The sequence below is a fragment of the Strix uralensis genome, chromosome 4 (genome assembly GCF_047716275.1).
Source record: "Strix uralensis isolate ZFMK-TIS-50842 chromosome 4, bStrUra1, whole genome shotgun sequence".
NCBI classification, from domain to species: Eukaryota; Metazoa; Chordata; class Aves; order Strigiformes; family Strigidae; genus Strix; species Strix uralensis.
In genome coordinates, this window is record NC_133975.1 from 27,695,523 (window position 1) to 27,716,482 (window position 20,960).

The 20,960-nt window shown below is 42.2% G+C and overlaps 1 protein-coding gene across 5 annotated transcripts in view; it reads right to left on the reverse strand.

The window, feature by feature from the left end:
- The window catches only part of ATP8A1 (ATPase phospholipid transporting 8A1), a 130,109-nt gene extending 109,944 nt beyond the window's left edge, over positions 1-20,165 (reverse strand). For 4 of the 5 annotated variants that reach the window (XM_074866075.1, XM_074866073.1, XM_074866076.1 and 1 more), the window contains exons 1-4: positions 19,885-20,165; positions 9,338-9,452; positions 7,410-7,509; positions 4,784-4,882 (exon numbers count right to left, since the gene is read on the reverse strand). In XM_074866075.1, the coding sequence (XP_074722176.1) occupies positions 4,784-4,882; positions 7,410-7,509; positions 9,338-9,452; positions 19,885-19,933 (363 nt within the window). In that variant the 5' untranslated portion in view covers positions 19,934-20,165. Of the gene's footprint in view, positions 1-4,783; positions 4,883-7,409; positions 7,510-9,337; positions 9,453-19,884 lie in introns of those variants that run through there. The other variant, XM_074866077.1, reaches the window with a different exon arrangement.
- Positions 20,166-20,960: the final 795 nt, after the last annotated feature.

The window sequence follows — 20,960 nt, forward strand, 5'->3', positions numbered from 1 at the left end:
GACAGAGAAGACCACCCTGGCTGAACAGGGAGCTTTGGCTGCAATTCAGGGAGAAAAGGAGAGTTTATGGCTTTTGGAAGAAGGGGCTAGCCACTTACAGTGATTATAAAGAGGCTGTGAGGCTATGCAGGGTGGAAATCAGGAAGTCTAAAGCCCAGCCAGAAATTAATCTGGCTTCAGCAATCAAGGACAACAAGAAATGTTTCTATAAGTATGTCAGTAGCAAAAGAAAGACCAGGGAGAGCCTCCATCCCCTGCTAGACGCAGGAGGAAACATGGTAACAAGTGATGAGGAAAAGGCTGAGGTGCTTAATGCCTTCTTTGCCTCAGTCTTTAATAGCAAGGCTAGTCGTATTGAGGGAAATCCAGCCTCCTCAGTCAGAAGACAGACTCTGGGAGAATGACCCCCCTGCATTCCAGGAGGAGATAGTGACCTACTGCATCACATAGACATACACAACTCTATGGGACCGGATGGGATACACCCAAGGGTGCTGAAGGAGCTGGCTGGGGTGCTCGCCAAGCCGCTTTCCATCATTTACCAGCAGTCCTGGCTAACCAGGGAGGAGGTTCTGACAGATTGGAAATTGCCCAATGTGACGCCCATCTATAAGAAGGGTTGGAAGGCTGATCCAGGAAATTACAGTCCTGTCAGCTTGACTTCGGTGCCCAGGAAGCTGAAAGAGCAGCTCATCCTGAGTACCATCATATAACATGTGCGGACAACCAGAGGATCAGGCCCAGTCAGAATGGGTTTATGAAAGGCAGGTCCTGCTTGACAAACCTGATCTTCTTCTATGACAGGGCAACCTGCTTATTGGATGAGGAAAAGGCTGTGGATGTTGTCTACCTTGACTTTAATAAGGCCTTTGACACCGTTTCCCACAGCATTCTCCTGGCAAAACTGGCTGCTCATGGCTTGGATGGGCACACGCTTCGCTGGGTAAAAAATTGGCTGGATGGCCGGGCCCAAAGAGTGGTGGTGAACGGAGTTAAATCCGGTTGGCAGCCGGTCACGAGTGGTGTCCCCCAGGGCTCAGTTTTGGGGCCACTCCCGTTTAACATCTTTATTGATGATCTAGATGAGGGGATCAAGTGCACCCTCAGTAAGTTTGCAGATGACACCAAGCTGGGTGGGAGTGTTGATCTGCTCGAGGGTAGGGAGGCTCTGCAGAGAGACCTGGACAGGCTGGAGCGATGGGCTAAGGCCAACGGTATGAGTTTCAATAAGGCCAAATGCCGGGTGCTGCACTTTGGCCACAACAACCCCCAGCAGCGCTACAGGCTTGGGGAGGAGTGGCTGGAGAGCTGCCAGTCAGAGAGGGACCAGGGGGTGTTGATTGACAGCCGGCTGAACATGAGCCAGCAGTGTGCCCAGGTAGCCAAGAAGGCCAATGGTATCCTGGCTTGTATCAGAAATAGCGTGGCCAGCAGGGACAGGGAAGTGATCTTACCCCTGTACTCGGCACTGGTGAGGCTGCACCTCGATTACTGTGTTCAGTTTTGGGACCCTCACTACATAAAGGACATTTGAATTACTCGAGCGTGTCCAGAGAAGGGCAACGAAGCTGGTGCAGGGTCTGGAGCACATGTTGTATGAGGAGCAGCTGAGGGAACTGGGGTTGTTTAGTCTGGAGAAGAGGAGGCTGAGGGGAGACCTCATCGCCCTCTACAGCTACCTGAAAGGAGGTTGCAGAGAACTGGGGATGAGTCTCTTTAACCAAGTAATAAGCCATAGGACAAGTGGGAATGGCCTCAAGTCGCACCAGGGAAGGTTTAGACTGGATATTAGGAAGTATTTCTTTACAGAACAGGTTGTTAGGCGTTGGAATGGGCTGCCCAGGGAGGTGGTGGAGTCCCCATTCCTGGAGGTGTTTAAGAGTAGGGTCAACATAGCGCTGAGGCATATGGTGTAGTTGGGAACTGTTAATGTTGGGTTGATGGTTGGTCTGAATGATCTTCAAGGTCTTTTCCAACCTAGACGATTCTGTGATTCTGTGAAGTGGTCAACTTTCACAGGAAAAAAAGTACAGCTGTCAGTCAGCCAAATACTCCTGCATGATATAACCAGCAGGCAACATCAGATTTCAAAAAATAAGCAAATTGTTTTGTTTGGAATATGGTCTGTAAAACTCAGCTGTGCAAGTGAGAAATTAATAAAGTTAGCATCAGCTGTGTATACACACACACACATATACACACACACACACACACACACACAGAGCCTTTAAATTAGCAGCTAAATTCTCCCATTCAGTTTCAACTAAGTACAGCAGGAATTAACTATGTCCTGAGGCAACGTAAATGTAACAGAAAGAAAAACAGTATCTGATATGCCTTTAGGTATCTCTGTAGTATTTAGTCATCAGAACTTTATTGTTTTAGCTGATATACACAAAAAACCCTAAACCTTTTCCCTGTCTTCCCACACACACCAAACTGTACACTTCAAGTTGCAAAGAGCAAATGGTAGAAACGAATGACATAAAAGAAAAATGAGTGGATGAGATAATTTTAAAAAGGACACTTCGTACAGTAGCAGCAGCCTCAGTTTTATATTCGCCTAGACACTGACAGATGGTTTAAGTCTGTAAGCATTAACAGCAGAATGGTTAAAAATATCTGAAAGAACATGAATTGATTTTGTTTATGTAAAGAGAAAGCAACAAAGACACTTAAGGAGAAACTGACTATTGGGCAGCAAATACTAGAAATGCAAAATAGAACAAAAACATTTGGCGGAAACATCATTGCCTCTTGCAGGACCACTCAACTTTGTCACTCTGGAGCAACCCAGGGGGACAATATAACCTGCCTACCATCCACTCACAGAGGTAACTGAGGAGAAGATTGAGTTTACTGTTATCAGCAGGAAAGGCTGCCCAGTCACCCTCCATTTCAGAGCTTTGCAGCTCACTGCTCTTCCCCTTGATTATGTTTCTGCACATACGTTGCAATTCTGCCCAAACACAATAAATCTGATGCTGCCAGAAAGCCTACTATTTGTGTGCAGGGAAAGACTACACTACCTGCAACCTTTCCAAAAATCAAGAAAACAGCCCACAACATTTAAAAAAAAAAAAAAAAAAAGGAACACTACTCTTCTAGTAGACAAGGCAATCTGCCATATAATGATGTATCTAACATCTTGTCCTCCATATAACATTTGCAGAACTAAAACAGGAGAGTATGAACAAATTCTTAGATTCTACAGTGATTTGGTAAATGATCCAGACTAGTTCCTTAGAAACAAAAGTCATCTTCTGAAAGACTCAATTATGTTATGCAAATTAGAGAGACATGTTCTACCGTATGGTTTCAGTGAAGAGCAGGCAGGAAGGTACTCAGAAAACCTCAACATCTTCTGTATGAAGTGAAACAGACCCTGGAAGTCCTTTCCATACCCACAAAATAGAAGAAGTCAGACTGGACACTTCCAAGTCATGACAATATCCCAGCTCTTTTAAAGTTTTCACTCAATGCAAGAAGAAAGCAAAACCACCACTACCACAAACACTGACTGGAGAGAGCCAAGGAAAATTTTGTGTAGGTGGGGGCACCTGCCTGACAAGGACAAGTGTTCCATGACTATTCCTGGCCATCAGATGTCAGCAGATCCCACTTAGCACCAAGACATAAAAGACTAACAATAAATTGCATTGGGCTAGACCGACAGGAAAAAATGAAAATGGCCTATTCCCCTTGCTGTCTACTAAACCATGCAATGTCACAACAGTGAAATCAAAGATTTTATGCATGTGACTTTAGAAACAGAGAGATGCATCAGATGCATTGACCTGGATTGGGACCTGGATTTGACAACTGGTGAGAATCCATTTTTAAAACCTTACAAATGGCACATCAGTGACCTGTACTCATTCATCTAAAATGTATTAAACCAAATAGATTACTATTCTAAACATACTAAAAAAGTGTCACATTATAATTATAGTAGCAAGTTAGAAGACACTTTTTAGAAAGGTCTAGGAATTTAGTCATGAAACAAAAATCCATCTAGTTTTGGGTATGGAGGACAGTGAAAATGCTTGAGACTATGCAGCCTCCTAGATCCTCAACTCTGAGTTCCTCAGGGCTTATCTTTTTTTTTAAAGGCACCTCAAATAAAGATGTAAAAATAAGAATCCTGGGAAGATTTTTTTTTTTAAATCCTACCTTCTTCATGGACTGAACTAAAGCCAGAAGTTCTCACAATTTTTCTATAAAATGTTAGTCTAGTATCTCATTCACAGATTGAGCTTAAATCTAGCTCAGAAGTATCATTAGTGGGAGTAAAGGACTCTACTCCTGCAGAAAGGAAAAAAAGAGTATTTTTCTAACCAAATTAATACTTAGAAGTTATTTGGTTTTAAAATAGATTCCACTTGAGATGAATTCAGTAGCTTCCAATCTTCTTTTAGCAGAACCCTTGAGTAAACTGGCAGTATTCTGGACTTGACTGGCTTCTGTGGAGTCTTTGGTTCCAGTTCACACTTTAAAAATATTCTCGTACTTCATTAATGAGAACTGTTTGAATAGAAGCCATCTATGCAATAAACACAACACTGTTTTACTACACTGTCACTTGTACATATAGTAAATACACTTTCAAATCATAACACCATATTCTAAAGATTTCATCTTCCGAAGTACGTAGCTTTAGAAGCTTTCAAAAGCATCCAGAAGGCAAGAATGGTTCAACAGAGAATTATTCAACAAAATTTTTGTAATATAATCTATGAAAAATTTGTAAGCTATTTACAAAATATTGCTAGTAAATACTTACAATATCCTCTATTATCTCCTTCACTGCAGCTACAGCTAAAATAAATAAAAGAGGGACCAATGTTGTGTAACGGCCTGTTGGTGATACATCTGGTATTTGCTATTAAAAAAAAAGAAAAAGAAAAAATTTGTTTGCATTGCTGGTTGAAACACATTTTTAATACAAGAAGCAGTACTTTCTGTGCAAATATAGACAAGGCAACTGGATTCACTTTTAGACATGGTGCTGATTATTTCCAAGAGAGGATTACTGTCTTCAATTCAAAAGAAGCTGATACAATAAAACAACATTTGCATTTTAAATAGCAGTAACAGTGGAGTTACATTCAGAGGTTTCAGTGTCTGGAGAACATTCATCTTCCTTTTCTGTGTTTCAAATTAAAATATGTATTTACAAAATACAACTAACTTTTTCAGTTTAGATTTTTGTTAGAGTGGACACAAGTGCAAGGTATTTTTACTTCCTTACAGTTTTAATCTCCAAGAGATATTTTGTATCATAGTAGTTATTAACTGACAAATTTCAAATATCTGCTTTCTGCCAGACTATTGGAAGAAACCCATTTTTGCTAAGCAGGTCTGGGCACAGATGATGCAAACAAATGCATATGTAAAACAAATGCTGAGAACATGCAGCTACTTATGTGATATACATGGATAATTATTCATAATTATCTTTATATTGACTATAGTTGTTAATGGCAACATCGACGGGTGAGAGAACTGCTGCCTTAATAGACTTACAGAAGGTAATATGGGCCATATGACTACAATGAGATCTTTGCAAGAATAGATAGAGTACACTAACTAAAGTGGTGCCTTAGCAGATATCCTCAATTTCTGAAAAACAGCCAATGTTATTTATGAATGATATACATTTCTTTTTGCTACCACCACATTGTGCATTTGAAAGAAAACAGGATGTTATATGTACATATGCTATGTTTCTTGGAGTAAGACCAATATAGATCTATTTTCCACGTTACGCTAGGCCACATTTTTCAAGCAATGATGTGGAAACCAGGCAGAAGGTTACTGTTGGGCAAGTACCTATGTATTGGCTACAAGAGAAAGGGATCTATCACTTCTCCAGCTATTCCTACCCTTTCTCTCCTCCCTACATGTATGATCAAACTTCCACATTCCAATTACAAATTATTTTCCAGGCAAAATATGAAAGCAAAAGGGGCACCAGCCTGTACCCTAGTTCCAATTACCCTGTATTTCTTACTCCTGCCACTGTGGTCTCACCAATAGTCTGATAGAAGACGGTGAACTTGTAAGTCCTCACATTCCACTTCCTCCACCCCAAACACCTACCTGCCAGCCTCTCACCCAGTCCTGCCAAGCCTCAAACAGCTTCTGAAACCTCGCTAGCTTGATGTGCACAGTGGCACTGCAAGAAGTGCTACTGGACCACTGGATTAGCCTGAGATGCCAGGGCTGTTTATTAAGAAGTCACAGGTTTGCAGGCAGACAACATAATTAAACTCTGAACTTTAGATTTTTTACGCTTAGAAAACAGTGTAAGCTACCTGTGTAGACATATCCTAAGAAACTGCTCCAAGCACTTAGAGTGGAAGCAAAGAAATCTGAGTAAGTACAGAGGAATCAACTTTTACTTGCTGAAACATCTGAAGTGAGGGAAGAAAAAGTACACATGGTAGTATATGTACCATTATTTTAGTAATTTTTGTTTGCTCTGTCAATTCCTAACTCTATGATCTCTACAACAGGCAAATCAACACATTCTAAAACATGCACTAGAAATTATGCAGAAAATGTGTTTTTATCAAATATGATTAAGAATGCAGAACTAGCCAATGGTAATTATCACTGCACCTGCTCACAGTTCAATTTTCATTCATCATCAGCTATTGCATTAATAGAATACAAAACCCCACAATATGCTTTATCAACTTGAATTAGTGCAAAATTAAAATATTCTGGTATATCTGCAAAATGTTATATACTTCTTCAAAAATGCCTCAGTAAGCTCGGTCAGGGATAGCCCTTTGCAAACATACTGAATGAAGCTGCAGTGGTCGTATAGAAAAGACTGTGTGCTTTCTTCCCAGCCAGCACAGTTAACCAGCTGGGATATGGGAAGTAGCTGCTATAGCACTGGATTCTCCTGCTGGTTTTCTTCAATCTAGACTCAGTTTCAATCCTTCCAAGCTACGCTTCAAGAATAAATAATCATTTCTCCTCAGCTGCAATTCCTACACCTCAAAACAGACTACAGGATAAAAGTTCATCAAGTTCGGTTTTTTAGGCAGTATCCTCCATTAAGAGAAATGCCAGCCACAGGTAACATTTTTCCATGTATGCAAGATATTTTTAAACGGAATTTTCCTGCCACACCAGTCTTTTTTCACCTGACAGTACTTCAGCTATACTTAACCTGTTTTACAGGAAAACCTATGTGTGTATTGTGTTCTCTCCAAGGAGTAAAAAAACCCCAAACACCCAAATATTTATTAAAGGTATGTTTACACAATTCAGGTATTCTGCAAGGTTAACGAGTTCAGAAAGAACAGTAGACCAACCTCAGTATCTCTGCAAATGTCTATGGTATAAATGCTCTTAGCAAGTTTTAAACATAAGCATCTTCTTGTTGATCTTACCTGAAGTAATGCAATAAAAAGAAAAAATGCATTAGCAGCTCTTCTGAACTGGGAATAAAGGAACCTTGGCAGGAATGTGATTATGTTGTACTTTGCAGTGCTGAGAGAAAAAGACAAAAACAGGTGCTATTATTACAGTATGAAAAATTCTTCAAATGTATTCCTTCCCTCTCAGTTACACAAGCTTTCAAATTAAACAGAACCTTTTGTGACTTCTGTGCTAGCAAACAGATTTGTTTTGGCTAAAACAGAAACACTTATACAGACAGTCCTGCAGGCGACCATGAACCAGCTAACCCAGGGAAGCACTGCCACCCACAGAAACTGTGGCGAGCTTCCATGGTGAGGCAAGAAATTCCCTTGTCACCTCTGCCTGCTCTGTGGGAAGCAGTCAAGCCCTACTGCCACTCAGTGACAGGCAACGAGGAGAAGAAAAAAAATAAAGAGAAGCTAACAGTCAGGCAGCTGCACCACCGTTGAGGGAGCAGGTAGGGCAGGCCCCAGGCCCGCAGGTCTTGGGCCCAGAGAAGCACCCTACCCCACAAGCCATGGAATATGCTGGGCAGGCAACTGTGCAATGGCTCCAGTTCAGACAAAATTCTTGGGGAAAGACGTATAACAAGCCTAATGAGGAGGGTGCTAAATCAGAATTGAGGAGCTGTGGAGCTTCTGCGCTGGGTATGAGTTTGCACAATTCAATGCAAAAAGCCCCAACAACAGGATCAACTGAATTTAAATGGTGCATTTAAGAAATGATTAAAATTATAAAATTCTATTGAAAGATAAAAAACTATACCCTTCACTAAATGGAAAGTTCACTTTTTTATTTTTAAACTGATAAATATTGGATATTAAGTGTAAGTTTTTGCTAAGCTGGAAGAACAGAATACAGTTTATCCTAGCGTAATGATCTCTGCAAAGCCATTATCATGGAATGTTTGAACTCCCAGTTCTTTGTCAGCCTTACATTTAAGAACAGACTGCTACCATCTAAGGTCCTAAAACAGTAAGAGTGAAAATAATCATGCCAAAAACTGAGAAGCTGAAGACTTGGAAGTACATTTTAACCCCTTCTAAAGTTAGTAATATTTAACTTTGCATAAACCAGTCAATTTAAATGTGGAATGAATATATTCTGCAAAAAGCTCAGCATTGTCAAGAAACAAAGGGAAAGACAGAAAAGGCACGTTGTGTACACAAACAAACAGCATTATAAAGTATCTTAAGTCCATGAAAAACTCCCACCATGTTATTCTCAATGTCTATAAAATTTCTGCATATATCAAAAGTATTTTCAGAAAAACATAGCTACTTGGGACAGGGATATCTTTGCTATTCATTTACTTTGAATTTTAACAACAGAATTGAGGATGTTTTCAGATCTAAATATACGTTATTTATGAGTATTCAGTGTATTACTTAAAATTCAATAAAAACTAACAGAGAAGCTGCACCATAAATCATCACCAGAGTCCTAAAGCCCAAACTCAAAATTAAAGCAACCACAGCATCTTTGTAGCTGGTTGACAGAGTTTCCAAAGCACCAGCAATGCCATGCTCAAGAGAAGTACATCTACATTGGCATCCAGCGACCAGACATATTCAAAGATGAACTAAACTTCAACTGAACTGAAAGCTGAAGAACAAATCCATACTTCAGGTGTATGCTGATTGTGCTGCTGTAAAGGCAACCCCTTCCCAATCCAGACCTTCCTCACCCCATCCTTAAAAATTTGGAAGGTTGCCTTTGTAATTGAAACAGCTCTGCTGCTCTCAGTCTGCTTCATTCCCCCCCTCCATAGCCTGAGACTGTAACTAGTGTCAAAGGAAATGGCAGAAGTAGAATAAACAGTCTTTCCTTCATTTTTGCTATGCTATATGCAATGTTCTGAAATTCAGTATGTATCAACAAAAACACTAGTTAATACCTGACATGATTATTGCAGAATTTGGTTAGCTGGGGCTGATTGATGAATATAGTTCTCAGTTCCTCTTGATCAGCTAGAGAAGTTTTCTCTGAAACATCATCTGTCTTCTCATAGCCTGTAAAAACACAGCATGATTTTCCATATAAATAGATATACACAAGATTCAAAGCACTTCATGACAAAAAAAGACATCTATTGTGATCGTGAACTCAATGCATTTGCCATTTCTCACAATAACAAGTAATGTTCATTTAAAAACAAAAAAGTTTCAGTCTTTTAAAAAATTTTAATTAGATATGAAGATAAAAGGTATATAGTCAATATGGTCTGTATATATGATAATGAATAATAACTGTAAATCTGCTGAATTCATGAGTATGCTTAAATAGCTTGTGCCACTTCATGGCAATATGAACTATGGTCTATTGATTCATTAGAATCCAGAAGTGAGTATACAAAAAAAACCCCACGTTAATTTTTCCACCTCTCCCAGCTTGATCTTGAGTTAAAAACCTGCAAAATTCTGGAAATTACTTCCAGTACTGAGGTAAATGTTTTAAAAGAAAGACACCAAGAGAAATATATGAATGCTAACATAAGAAAAAAACTATGAAGTTCAGGAATATAATTCACAGCAACATGTAACGAAAAAAGTTCTCTGACAAATAAGCATTACACATCAGAAGGTCTTTATATTGTACAGAGATCATTCAGCAGATCAGTTTCAAGTTTTGCATGTCAAAATTTAACATTGGTCATTGCTGAGTTTACAGGGAAGACAAATATTTAAAGGGATATTTACTATAACCTTTATACAATTCATTTAAAACTACTTAATCTGTGTTCCTGCACTATGGCTGCCCAATATACACATAACACACTTTCCCCTTTGTGCTTCTTTTAAACTAGTGTTACACACATGCACACATCCTATAGTAGTGTAACAATCAGGAGTTTGCAAAAGAACACATAAATACATAAATTTCTTATAAAAACTTTATGAAAATTTAACCATTAATCTCAATGGTAGAAAAAGGGTTTACCAAGAGGATGTCTGAACAATGAAATTAAATACAAAATCATGTGTCTAGTATAGCTACCTTAAATCAAAATGATTCTATTTGTTTGCAATTCTATTTGTTTGCACAATCACCTGTTCTGAGAAGGACTCATTGAAAATTCATTGTCACAATTAAAACGAAGCAGACACAGGAAACCAATGTAAGCAAACATAGAAAACTAATGTAAACTACCCTACAGTGAGATCAGTTATATTCTTCCAGTTCTCAGGAACTACCTCCAGATCGTCATGACCTTTCAAACATAACCAAGAGTGGCCTAACAGTGAGACCTGCCAGCTACCACTGCACTCGTGAATGTATCTGATCAAATCCCATGGACTCATGTATTCCTAGTTTTAAGTGTTCCTTAACCTGGTCCTCGCTCCAGGCTTTCCCACTGGTATCAGGAACCTGCGGTTCCTCAAGCTGATCTTATCAGTAGAGACCAAAGTGAAGAAGGCTCCAAGTACTGCATCCTCTTCTGTGTCCTTGGTCTCCAGGTTCCCTGTCCCATTCAGCAGCAGGCCCACACTTTCCACAGTCATCATCTCCATGCTGTTACATCTGAAGGAGAACAAGAAGGGCTTCTACAAGTTCTTGACTGGATTAAACCCCAGGTGGGCTTTGGCTTTGCTAACCCCAGCCTTCTATACTCCTCTTCAGTCACCTCTCCTTACTTCCAGCTCTTGTATGTCCCCTTTTTACATTTGAGTTTTGTCAGGGGCTTCTTGTTCATCCATGCAGCTCTACTGCCACCGTTGCTTGATTTCTTGCTCATTGAGATGGACCAATCTTCAGCTGGGAGGAGGTGATCCTTGGAAAGCAAGACCACTAAGTGTTTGTTGGTTAATGGGATACCATTCCTTCACCTGGTACAAGCTTTCTGCATGACACTAGCCAGATTACTCCCAGAGAGGGAACATCAGCATATTCTTCATTTTGTATGGGCTTAACTTGAAATGGTATTATTAGAGTTACAGACATTCTCAGTACCTGCCTCCACTAGTCAGTGAAAGCTAAGCTTTGTGTATATTCTCCTATAAACTATGAGGAATTTTGTACCAACCTGTATCATACTTTTATCTGTAAAAGGGGCTACCAATGTATTCTCTCTCAAGACTTTTCACTAATGTTTTGTCAATCACTCAGTGATTACAATGATGATCACAGGCCTAAGTAGTCTATTCAGGCTGGAGCTTGTAAAGTAAAACACAGGTGTGGCATAAATCAACCACCAAAAAGTTATAAAACAGTAACAATCTCTGTGTGTATAGCTTCTTGTTGAATAAGCACTGTTCATTTTGTAAGCCAAATGAGAAAGATACATGGAAAAAAATTATGTTAGCATGCAACTGAATTCATCATGAATGCACATCAAAGATAATTACGGCTGTACATGAGAACTTAAAGCTTATTTCTAGCACATTCTATAAATCCTTACAAACAGGTTATGCAAAATCCAAGTCATCCTCCAGTTCACTGCCCACTACTATTATATCAGAACATATATTTCAGACACTACCTTGCAAGGTCAAGTCTCCACACACTGTGCAAAGACTTAGCAGAAACTTGTCATTTCATGCCATTTCCCATTCAGAATTCACAGATTCCATTACAATGCAGAAATCCCCACTACTACATTCTTCCACTGCATTTTCTTTATTCCCTTCCTTCCAGCTTCCCCAGTGAAAGGCACACATCCAACAAACTTCTATTCAAATTTCAGTATGTATCTCCAAAAGACCCTTCAGAGGAACGGCAGCCAGTCTGACAGACTGGGCTCACCTGAACAAGTGTTCACACAATACTCCTTGACTCAGGAAACCACATGGGCACACGTGGCAGACTAAGCATGCCATTTCCTATTCTTGTCATTACCTTTCCTTGGAGTGACAACCATCGCACAACTGGCTATACACGACCTCCAGCACACAACTCTGTTAAGTGTGTATCCCTTCAACACAACTGGATACAGGCAGATCTTCAAGATGACTAGGTTTTCAGCCAAGCCACAGGTGCACATCCAATCACATGTTTATACCTGACTGAGCCCAAAGCCATCACACAGCAAGCACACCTTCGTTCCGGGTGTAGGACATTTACTTTCCAGTTGCTTGATGAAGGAGCAAACATGAAATATGGTTCCTGTGAGAGCACATGGATGGAAAAGTTGGAAACTATCATGTTAAAATACCAACCTAGCCTAAGTTCAGGAAATAAAGAGTTTGCATATACTACCTTAATTTTAAGGCATTTGTTATAAAACATGCCAGTATAAGTCTTGAATACTGACAGTGATAGAGTTAAAGCAAATGTTAGCAGACATTAAACACTATATATTACCTATTTGTTAAAAGAGACTGTGAAACTATAGACATTTATTTTCATATATCAGTATTACAGCATTTATTTGTCCTCCTTTAATCAAAATGACAGCAAAAAGGTGCTGAAGAGCTTCATAAACATTCACTGCCTCACTTCCTACTACCTTGAATTCACTATTTTAAATTTTCACTTGAAAAGCAATCTTAGGAGTTACGTTCTGAGCCTCACATGTAGCCCTCTATACTCTGCAGCTTCAGTAAAACCAGCTCTCCTGCCGTAGGTGCATTATACTACCCTGAAAGCTTTAAAGGTTACAAATGTTCCATCACCTCCCTGCCTAAACTTTAGAATACAGTCACTTAAAAGTACACAGACTACGCAGAGCTCAGTATCAAGGTGATACAATTTTTCCTCCGTGTTTGTCTATAGATGTATATACATAAAAGTATCTAAAAGCTTATACGTTACCAAAGTTATTATGTTGTCTCAAATGGTAAGTATGCTTAATTTAAATGAATAAGATGTTTTACAAGCAACAAGAGACATAAAATATTCTTTGAAATGCTCTGCTTTCATATACAATTATCAGTAAGAACGTTTAAAACAAAAAAAACTAATTCAGCACTGGCTACAGAGCTTCTACATCCTACCCTCCTCACAATGCCATGTCTTTAAATATCCGTATACCACTCTTTGCAACAATACCATTACGTCTTGCTTGCATTATCTACCCAAGAACTTCAGCCAAGAGTCAGCACACCTGAGTTTCAGCTCCTCTGCTGAAATGCATCTATCCTGGCTTGCTAATAGATACCCAATGCCTGGCCAGAAATTGGGCACACTCTTCTTGCCAGGTAGCTGCTGATTTTCAGAACTGCCTGAGGTCAAAGAGAACTCTTGTCTACACAGCTGCAAGGCAAGCCAAAGGTCAGGCACTGCTGCTGGGCTCTCAGCATGTCAAATGTCTTCAAGGGACACTATAGTGCCCTGGTCTGTGTGCTGGGCAGACCTACCCTACAACAGGGGTTTTGTTTTGTTTTTAAAGTCTCTATATTACAGTTTGTAAGTGAAATATCCCACTAATTTGTCAGATATAGGACCATATGTTCATAGGTATCACTTTGAGCATGGCTGGGAGTTCCCCACAATGCATTCACTAGAATTGCAACTAAAATATCTATTGCATTCCCAGGGTTTGTTTGTATTCTGCATCTTCAGAAAACTATCATAAAGCATTTCCAATTTGTGCCATGTCTCGCCCACACCCATCTAGCATAAACAGATTAAATCATCAAAAGCTTTATGTAATTATATCCATTCTTTCAAATACAACCTGCAAGGAAATCTTCAATTTGTTTTATTTACATAAGGTGAGTAAAGAATTTGACATCAACTGGTTGGTACTCAAATGACTCAAAATAACGTCAGGAACTAAAATGAAAAAAGGGATATACTTTTCAACAAGGATGGATGTTAAACGCTGTGGTAGTTTGTACATTCATTTGAAATGCCTACCAATCTATATCTGAGAGGACAGAAATCAAGACTGCAGATTTGTGCCACTATTACAATCGCTGATGTAATCTGGTACCTTACAGGAAATCACATCTAAAATGTGTATCATTTCAACTATTCACTTTCAAATATAAGTAGGATATCTATCAAACCACACTTGCAAACCTGAGTCTAACTGCATTACATTACACCCTGACTTTTAAGAGCTACCCTATGAAATTTTAAAAACCAAAGATAACCTAAGAAAAAGTCTCACATATCAGTGCAGCAGGTCTACATAAAAGTTCACCACTTCACAAAAAAGAAGCTACTAAGTGCTATATTTCTTCCTCCAGAAGAGTGAGGATCTATTGGCATCAAGCCAATTTGTATGAACTCAGCCTATTAATCAAATAAGCAGAGGCCAGTCTGTCACAAAAATATTGCCTACAAGTAATCACAGGAACAATAAAAGCATACCCATACTTGAGAATGGAAGGGAAATTTCACCAGATCATCTCTTGGTGAAAGTAGCTACATTTTTGATGAAGGCGTGTTTGAGAAGATGCAAAAATTGAAGAGTTGGTTGCCCTTCTGTAATCCATCAGAAGGTTCCAAGACAACAGAAGAATGCTGACCCAAACATTCAGAAAGTTGACAAAGACAAAAATATAAAACCTGAAGTATAGAATCCAGACAGGAAGGATAAAAACTCACAACACATGCACAAACAATAGCAAAGCATCTGCTGTTACAAAATCTGATTACAAAAAAATAGTGTGAAGAATGAGAGTAAGAATTTAAGATGAAACATTCTACTCTTTTTTTTTTTTTAAAAAAAGTGCAGTTATTGCTGTGTTACAGGTATTAAACTGATGTTCACCTAACTTACTTCTTGTTTGTTCATTGCACTAACCTGTCAGAAAAGCTTCATTCCAGGGCTTAAAAGTAGCATCACTCTTTCTGGCCTAAAGGCCACAACAATTTAACATCACAACAAACTCTGAACTACCTCTTAGTAACAATTTTGAAGCCTTATATATATATAACAAAACAGCAATTATCACACTTCAGACAGGAACTGTGATGCTGTACTAGTAAGACCTGCCATTCAGAATGTAGAATGAATACATTCCAAGACTTTTCTTCTTCTGCTGTGCTTGCAACATTGCTGATATTTAACCAGAGTTGAACTGATGTTTGACCACAGCTGAATTATCAAACAGATTATATGACATACATATTTACATGTCACCACTGACAGAAAGGCATCTGACTTTAAAAAACTTGTAAGTCAGCACTTTAAAAATAATAGCAAATGCCAACACATCATTACTACTCTGACAATTTATGACATAGCAATGGCAAGTTTCAAAACTAATTTCCTCTTAATACTCAGAATCACACTTTCTGATAATACATTTTGATTGTTTTACTATTTTATGTCACTACAGGGTCAAAACCATTAAGACTGTGCTTTGATATCAATGGAATGCAACTATTACCCTAAACAAAAAGTTCATTTACAAAGCTGTCGCATAAACTAGAATGACTGTACATAATATTTTGTTCTGCACTCTGAAAGTTATTTGCTAGGAGAACACAGAACCTGGAAGTTACTGTCCGATAAGCACAAACCACCACAAATTTTAAAGTCCCCCAGTAAGTAACTGAGGCTTTGGTTCAGGATTTCCTTTAACCTGCGTCCAAAGTCAAAGAACAGACCTGCTCCTACAGGTCCATGTCTTTCCTGTGCTGAGGACTCCAGAGCTGGATGCAGTACTGCAGGTGGGGTCTCACCAGAGCGGAGTAGAGGGGCGAATCCCCTCCCCTGGCCTGCTGGCCACGCTTCTTTTGATGCAGCCCAGGATACAGCTGACCTTCTGGACTGCAAGTGCACATTGCCAGCTCATGTCCAGCTTTTCATCCACCAGTACCTCCAAGTCCTTGGCAGGGCTGCTCAATCCCTTCATCCCCCAGCCTGTACTGATACCAGGGGTTGCCCTAACTCAGGTGCAGGATCTTGGCCTTGTAGGACCTCATGAGGGTTCACATGGACCCACTTCTCCAGCCTGTCAACGTCCCTCTGGATGGCATCCTGTGCCTCGGGCATGTTGACCTCACAACTCAGCTTGGTGTCATCTGCAAATTTGCGCATGGTGCACTTGACCCCTCTATGTCACTGATGAAGAAGGTATTAAAGTCATCTCATCTTGCACAAGTTCAGCTTCACCTAATTTTCATATAGGCATTTACCTCCACTAATATAAAGAACTAGTTATTACCTACTGTCATTGCTAGGCAGCACCATGGCACCTCACATTTCTACCCTTTCTCAGTGACCTTATATAGTTCACTGAACTCCACCAACACACAGAAGAAAAGCATTAATCTTCAGGAGAATCCTAGTAAGAACTCTCAACCACAATTCCACTCTCCCAGAGTCTCTCAAAAGAAACAAAACACTTTGAATGATTCCATTTCATAGTACTTCATGGATGTATATATTAACTGTGTAATTATATATAGCTAAAACAACCATAGTTAATTACTGTATTTAATAAGGCTAGATGTAGACTACACTACTCAAAGATTCCCCATGTGTTTTGCAACTGCAGAATACTTGACACCAATGCTATTTCTACAGCACCAAATGTCTGAAGCCCTGGCAGGATTCTGAACTCAGGTTACTGGTGGTAAAAACACAGGTAGAGATTTGCTAAATTCATTTAGGAGGGCCATGTCTCCATACCAGACTTCATTGGTACACATACCACTTTAGAACTGCTGTGTTTCCTATGCTTGTGGTGAACTGCAGGTGTTCCTCTTCGCAACAGGAATAACAGGCACAAAATTCTATTTAAAAAAGATTCTAAGCATGCCTGGTTATCTTTCATCAGCCATGAAGAACACGAGAACCTGCACAGGTTTAGAAAAGTGCCATGAAAATAGTTTCTTTTTAAACAAATTCCTTTCTCTATGCAGGTAGCATGTTGTCTTACAGATGTTAAAACACCTACAATTTTTATTTTGTAATAATTTACAGACTGTAGTGTCAATTCCTCTGTGTGACTGCTAGACCAACGCTTGGGAATGACAGCTGTGTGCACTGTCCTGACTGTTCTGATTTAGTTTCATTTGAGCACAACAGTTGATTTTCTCTAACAACAGTATTACTATCTCTTCATGTCAGAGAGAGCTTAGTTCTGAGATGTCAAGACAGTCCAGACTGATAAGGTAGCTCATGATCCATGGAAAAGGTCTCTGAAGCAGAAATTAGTTGCTGCAGTGACAGAAAAGAAAAATTATGTTTTAACCCCAAAGATACAATAAAAACCAAACAACCTAGATTAAGGGATGTAACATGAAGCTTGTCTACCAGATCCCCACAAGTCTTAGGCTGCTCTAAGGGATGGTCCATGCCCCAACAGCACTTACGTAGGCTGCTGTTTGTGATTACAGCAGTGCCAGAGACTTCCAAAGACCACACAGGGACGCTGCCAATAACAAGAATTTCCTACTCTGCACTGTAGGTAGGACTTTGGCGGAGGTCTCAGAAGGCAGTCTTATCATCACTTTGCACAGCGCTTATCCAAGAGGCTCCTGTGAAGGCCAGAGCTAGGGTTTTATGGTTCCTTTATGTCACTCTCAAATGCTAGGGATGAGACGCACACTGCAGAACTCTGGAGTTCTCTTTTAGAAAACAGTAACATTTACTTATGAAGAACTGTTTACAAATGCCAGGCACACAATCCAAATGTGTGGACTAACTAGATTGGAAGCCATTATCTCAAAAAGAAAAAAGGAAGTACAAGACTCATTGAAATTGTTTTCATTGTGAATGAACTGAGTATAAACAAACTGAACTGAACATAAATAAAATGAACTAGTAAGCATCGCATTAATCTAAGAAAACAGTACAGTTTTTTGATGATTTTTCTTTGGGTAGTAGTATATATAGTACAGTATGAGTCAATAACATCATTGCTATGATGAAAAACTACCATGTCACTTTCCAAAAGTTGTTTCTTAAAAGAAGGTTCATACCTATTTTCAGTCCTAAAGAAAGTATTTTTTTGTGAAACCTCTTAAACCCTGTATTCAACTGTTTTACAGTCATCCAACCTTGAACACTATTGAAATAAGCCACACTTTTTTCCTTTTACTGCATCTGCACATCTTAGACATTCACCTTTAGAGAACACCATATTTGTTCATTTAATAACCATTAAGGTTCCTGTAATTAGATCATTTTAAAGAGAGCATCATTTTTTTCAGTTTATTTGTGCTAAGCTTGCAGTGAAAATCAACTGTCTGGAAAAGAATGGCTGGAAAAGAACTGAAATTAAGCACTGAAAATTTAGACATTTAACATATGTGTCTTATCACTGTGGGTATAGCCGCACGGCTGCTCTGGCTGTAAACGCATTTCAAACGTGTCCCTGGAAGGGTGTACCTTCTTCCCCTCTCAGAAAGCTTTATTCTTCTAGTTCTTGGCCAGCTAACATTTCCCAGGTAGAGGCAGAGCCAGACCTCCTACAGACCCAGGGGGAGGAAGGCACGTAACACGGGAGAAACAGAAAAGAACACCAAGAGCTTACATCCAATCTATGTTCCTTCATGTCCTCCTAGCAGACAAAAAAAATAAAATCCTTTGTTTGGAAGAAGAAAGAAAGATACAGGGAGAAAGTTTCTACTCCCTTATATTTTTTGCTTTGTTTGGCTATAATCAGCCTGATGTAATGGTTTAAGCGCAAAAACTTTCAGACAAAGGGCTAAGACCCGCACACCTGCCTCAGGGAGTATGCGTCATTACAGTGACACTGCTGTCATCACCCACAGCAACTGAAAATCATAAGCTGTCCCAACAGACTGCTGCTTTGGTATCAGAGGTTTCAAATTTTACTTTTGCATGCAATATATATATGACATTAAGGTAATTTCACTGCAGTGATTCTTTTTAGAAAGCAGTTCTTGACGTGTTGTTATCCGAAGGCTGAGCAACCCTAACCCTGAGTTAGGCATGAAACAGCAGCACGGTCTGAAGCGTTCCGGCACGTTCCCCGTACCAGAACCGTTTACCTGTGACGACCAGCGTACACTTACAGACTACACCTAGAAGCAGTACCCCGACCTACTCCCGGGACGACCATCCCAGGCCGTGAGCCACCGCCGCCTCGCCCCTCCGCCGCTCGGGACCGGCGGGCCGTGCAGCCACACACACCGGGGGAAACAAAACAACCGCTCGCCCTGAAGCGCTGCCATCGCTGACGCGTGAACCACTGCCCGGGGGCTCACAACCCCCCGGCAGACAACGGGCAGCCATACCCACGAGACCGCCCGAAGCACACCACACCACCGGCAACGCTCACGCCCAGCGCGGCGGCCGATGCGCGGCCGTGGCAAGCGCCCGCCGCCGCAGCCCCGCCGGGGGTGGGGCGGGGGGGCACGGCGCGACCGGAGGCCGCGGTGAGGGGCGGCGCGGCGGGCGGCGCTGCAGCAGCTGGCGCGATACCGGGTCCCGCCGCCTCGTCTCCCCGCCGCCCCCTCCCGGCCAGGCGGCGCAGACCCCGCCGCGGCTCCGCGCCGGAGGGTCGCGGAGCCCCGGCCGGGCTCCCCCCGTCCCTCCCTGCGGACGGGGAGAGGCGGGCGCCGGGCGGCACTTACCCTCTGCGCGGGAGCGGATCTCGGACACCGTTTTCTGCACCGCCGGCATCGCCGCCGGGCGGGGAGCGGTGGCGCGGCCGACTCCTCCCGCGCGCCCCGCACCTGCCGCACGCCGGAGCGCGCCCCGCGCCGCAGCGAGCCCCGGGGCGAGGGCGACGGGTCCCGGCGGCAGCGGCAGCAGCAGCAGCAGCGGCGGCAGCAACAGCAGCAGCGGCGGCGGCACCGGCAGCAGCGGGACGCGACGGCGGCTCCTCCTCCGGCAGCCCGAGGCGGCAGCTCGCGCCCCGGCTGCGCCTCCCTCCGCTAGCGGCGCCGCTCCTAACTGACAGCCGCGGCGCCAGTCGCCTGCCCCCTCCGGAACCTACCAACTCCGCCCCCCCTCCCCGCCTCCTCGTCCCGCCGCCATCTCCCGCCACCCCCGGACTCAGGCTGTGCCGGGCCGCTACGCCTAACAGCGCACCGGCGCTAGGGGCGGTTTATGTCCCGCTGCTGGAAGGAGCGAAGGGTTTCCGATGTGCCCCCCACCCCGTGACGCGAGGGGAATGGAACGCGCCGAGCCCCGGGCCACTGCCCGGCATTAGGGGCGGGCGGGGGGGGGACCCCCGGAGAAAGGCGGCCGGTGCCTCCGTCCCCGGCAGCCGGGGCGGTGGAGCTCAGCCTCGGCGGGGCGGGCAGCGGTGGGGGCCGGGCGGGGCGAGGTGGGCTGCGGAGGGCGGCGACCCTCGGGTGGACGCACGTTTGTGGGGCGGTGCGGCCAGTGCAGCGCGGCGGCCTGGACAGGACAGGTCGGGGGCGGAGGGCCTTGTTCATCTGCAGAGGGGGCTCCTGCCGTGCCTTGGTCTCTCAGGCGGGTTAGCGAGGTGTAAAGGGAGCGAGGGGCGGCGTGGGGGGCGGGAGGCGTTCGTCCGGAGAGGGAATTTGAAACGTTGCTCTCAAGCCCTCGTTCAGGGGGATAGAGGGTTGGTGCCGCTCTCTGCTTGACAGGCAGCTCTCAAACTCTCGCCCAGTTTTTTATTTTTAATTTCTCATAAGTCAGAGTGCTGCAGATTGACAGCCCTGAGTCAGTGTGAATCCAG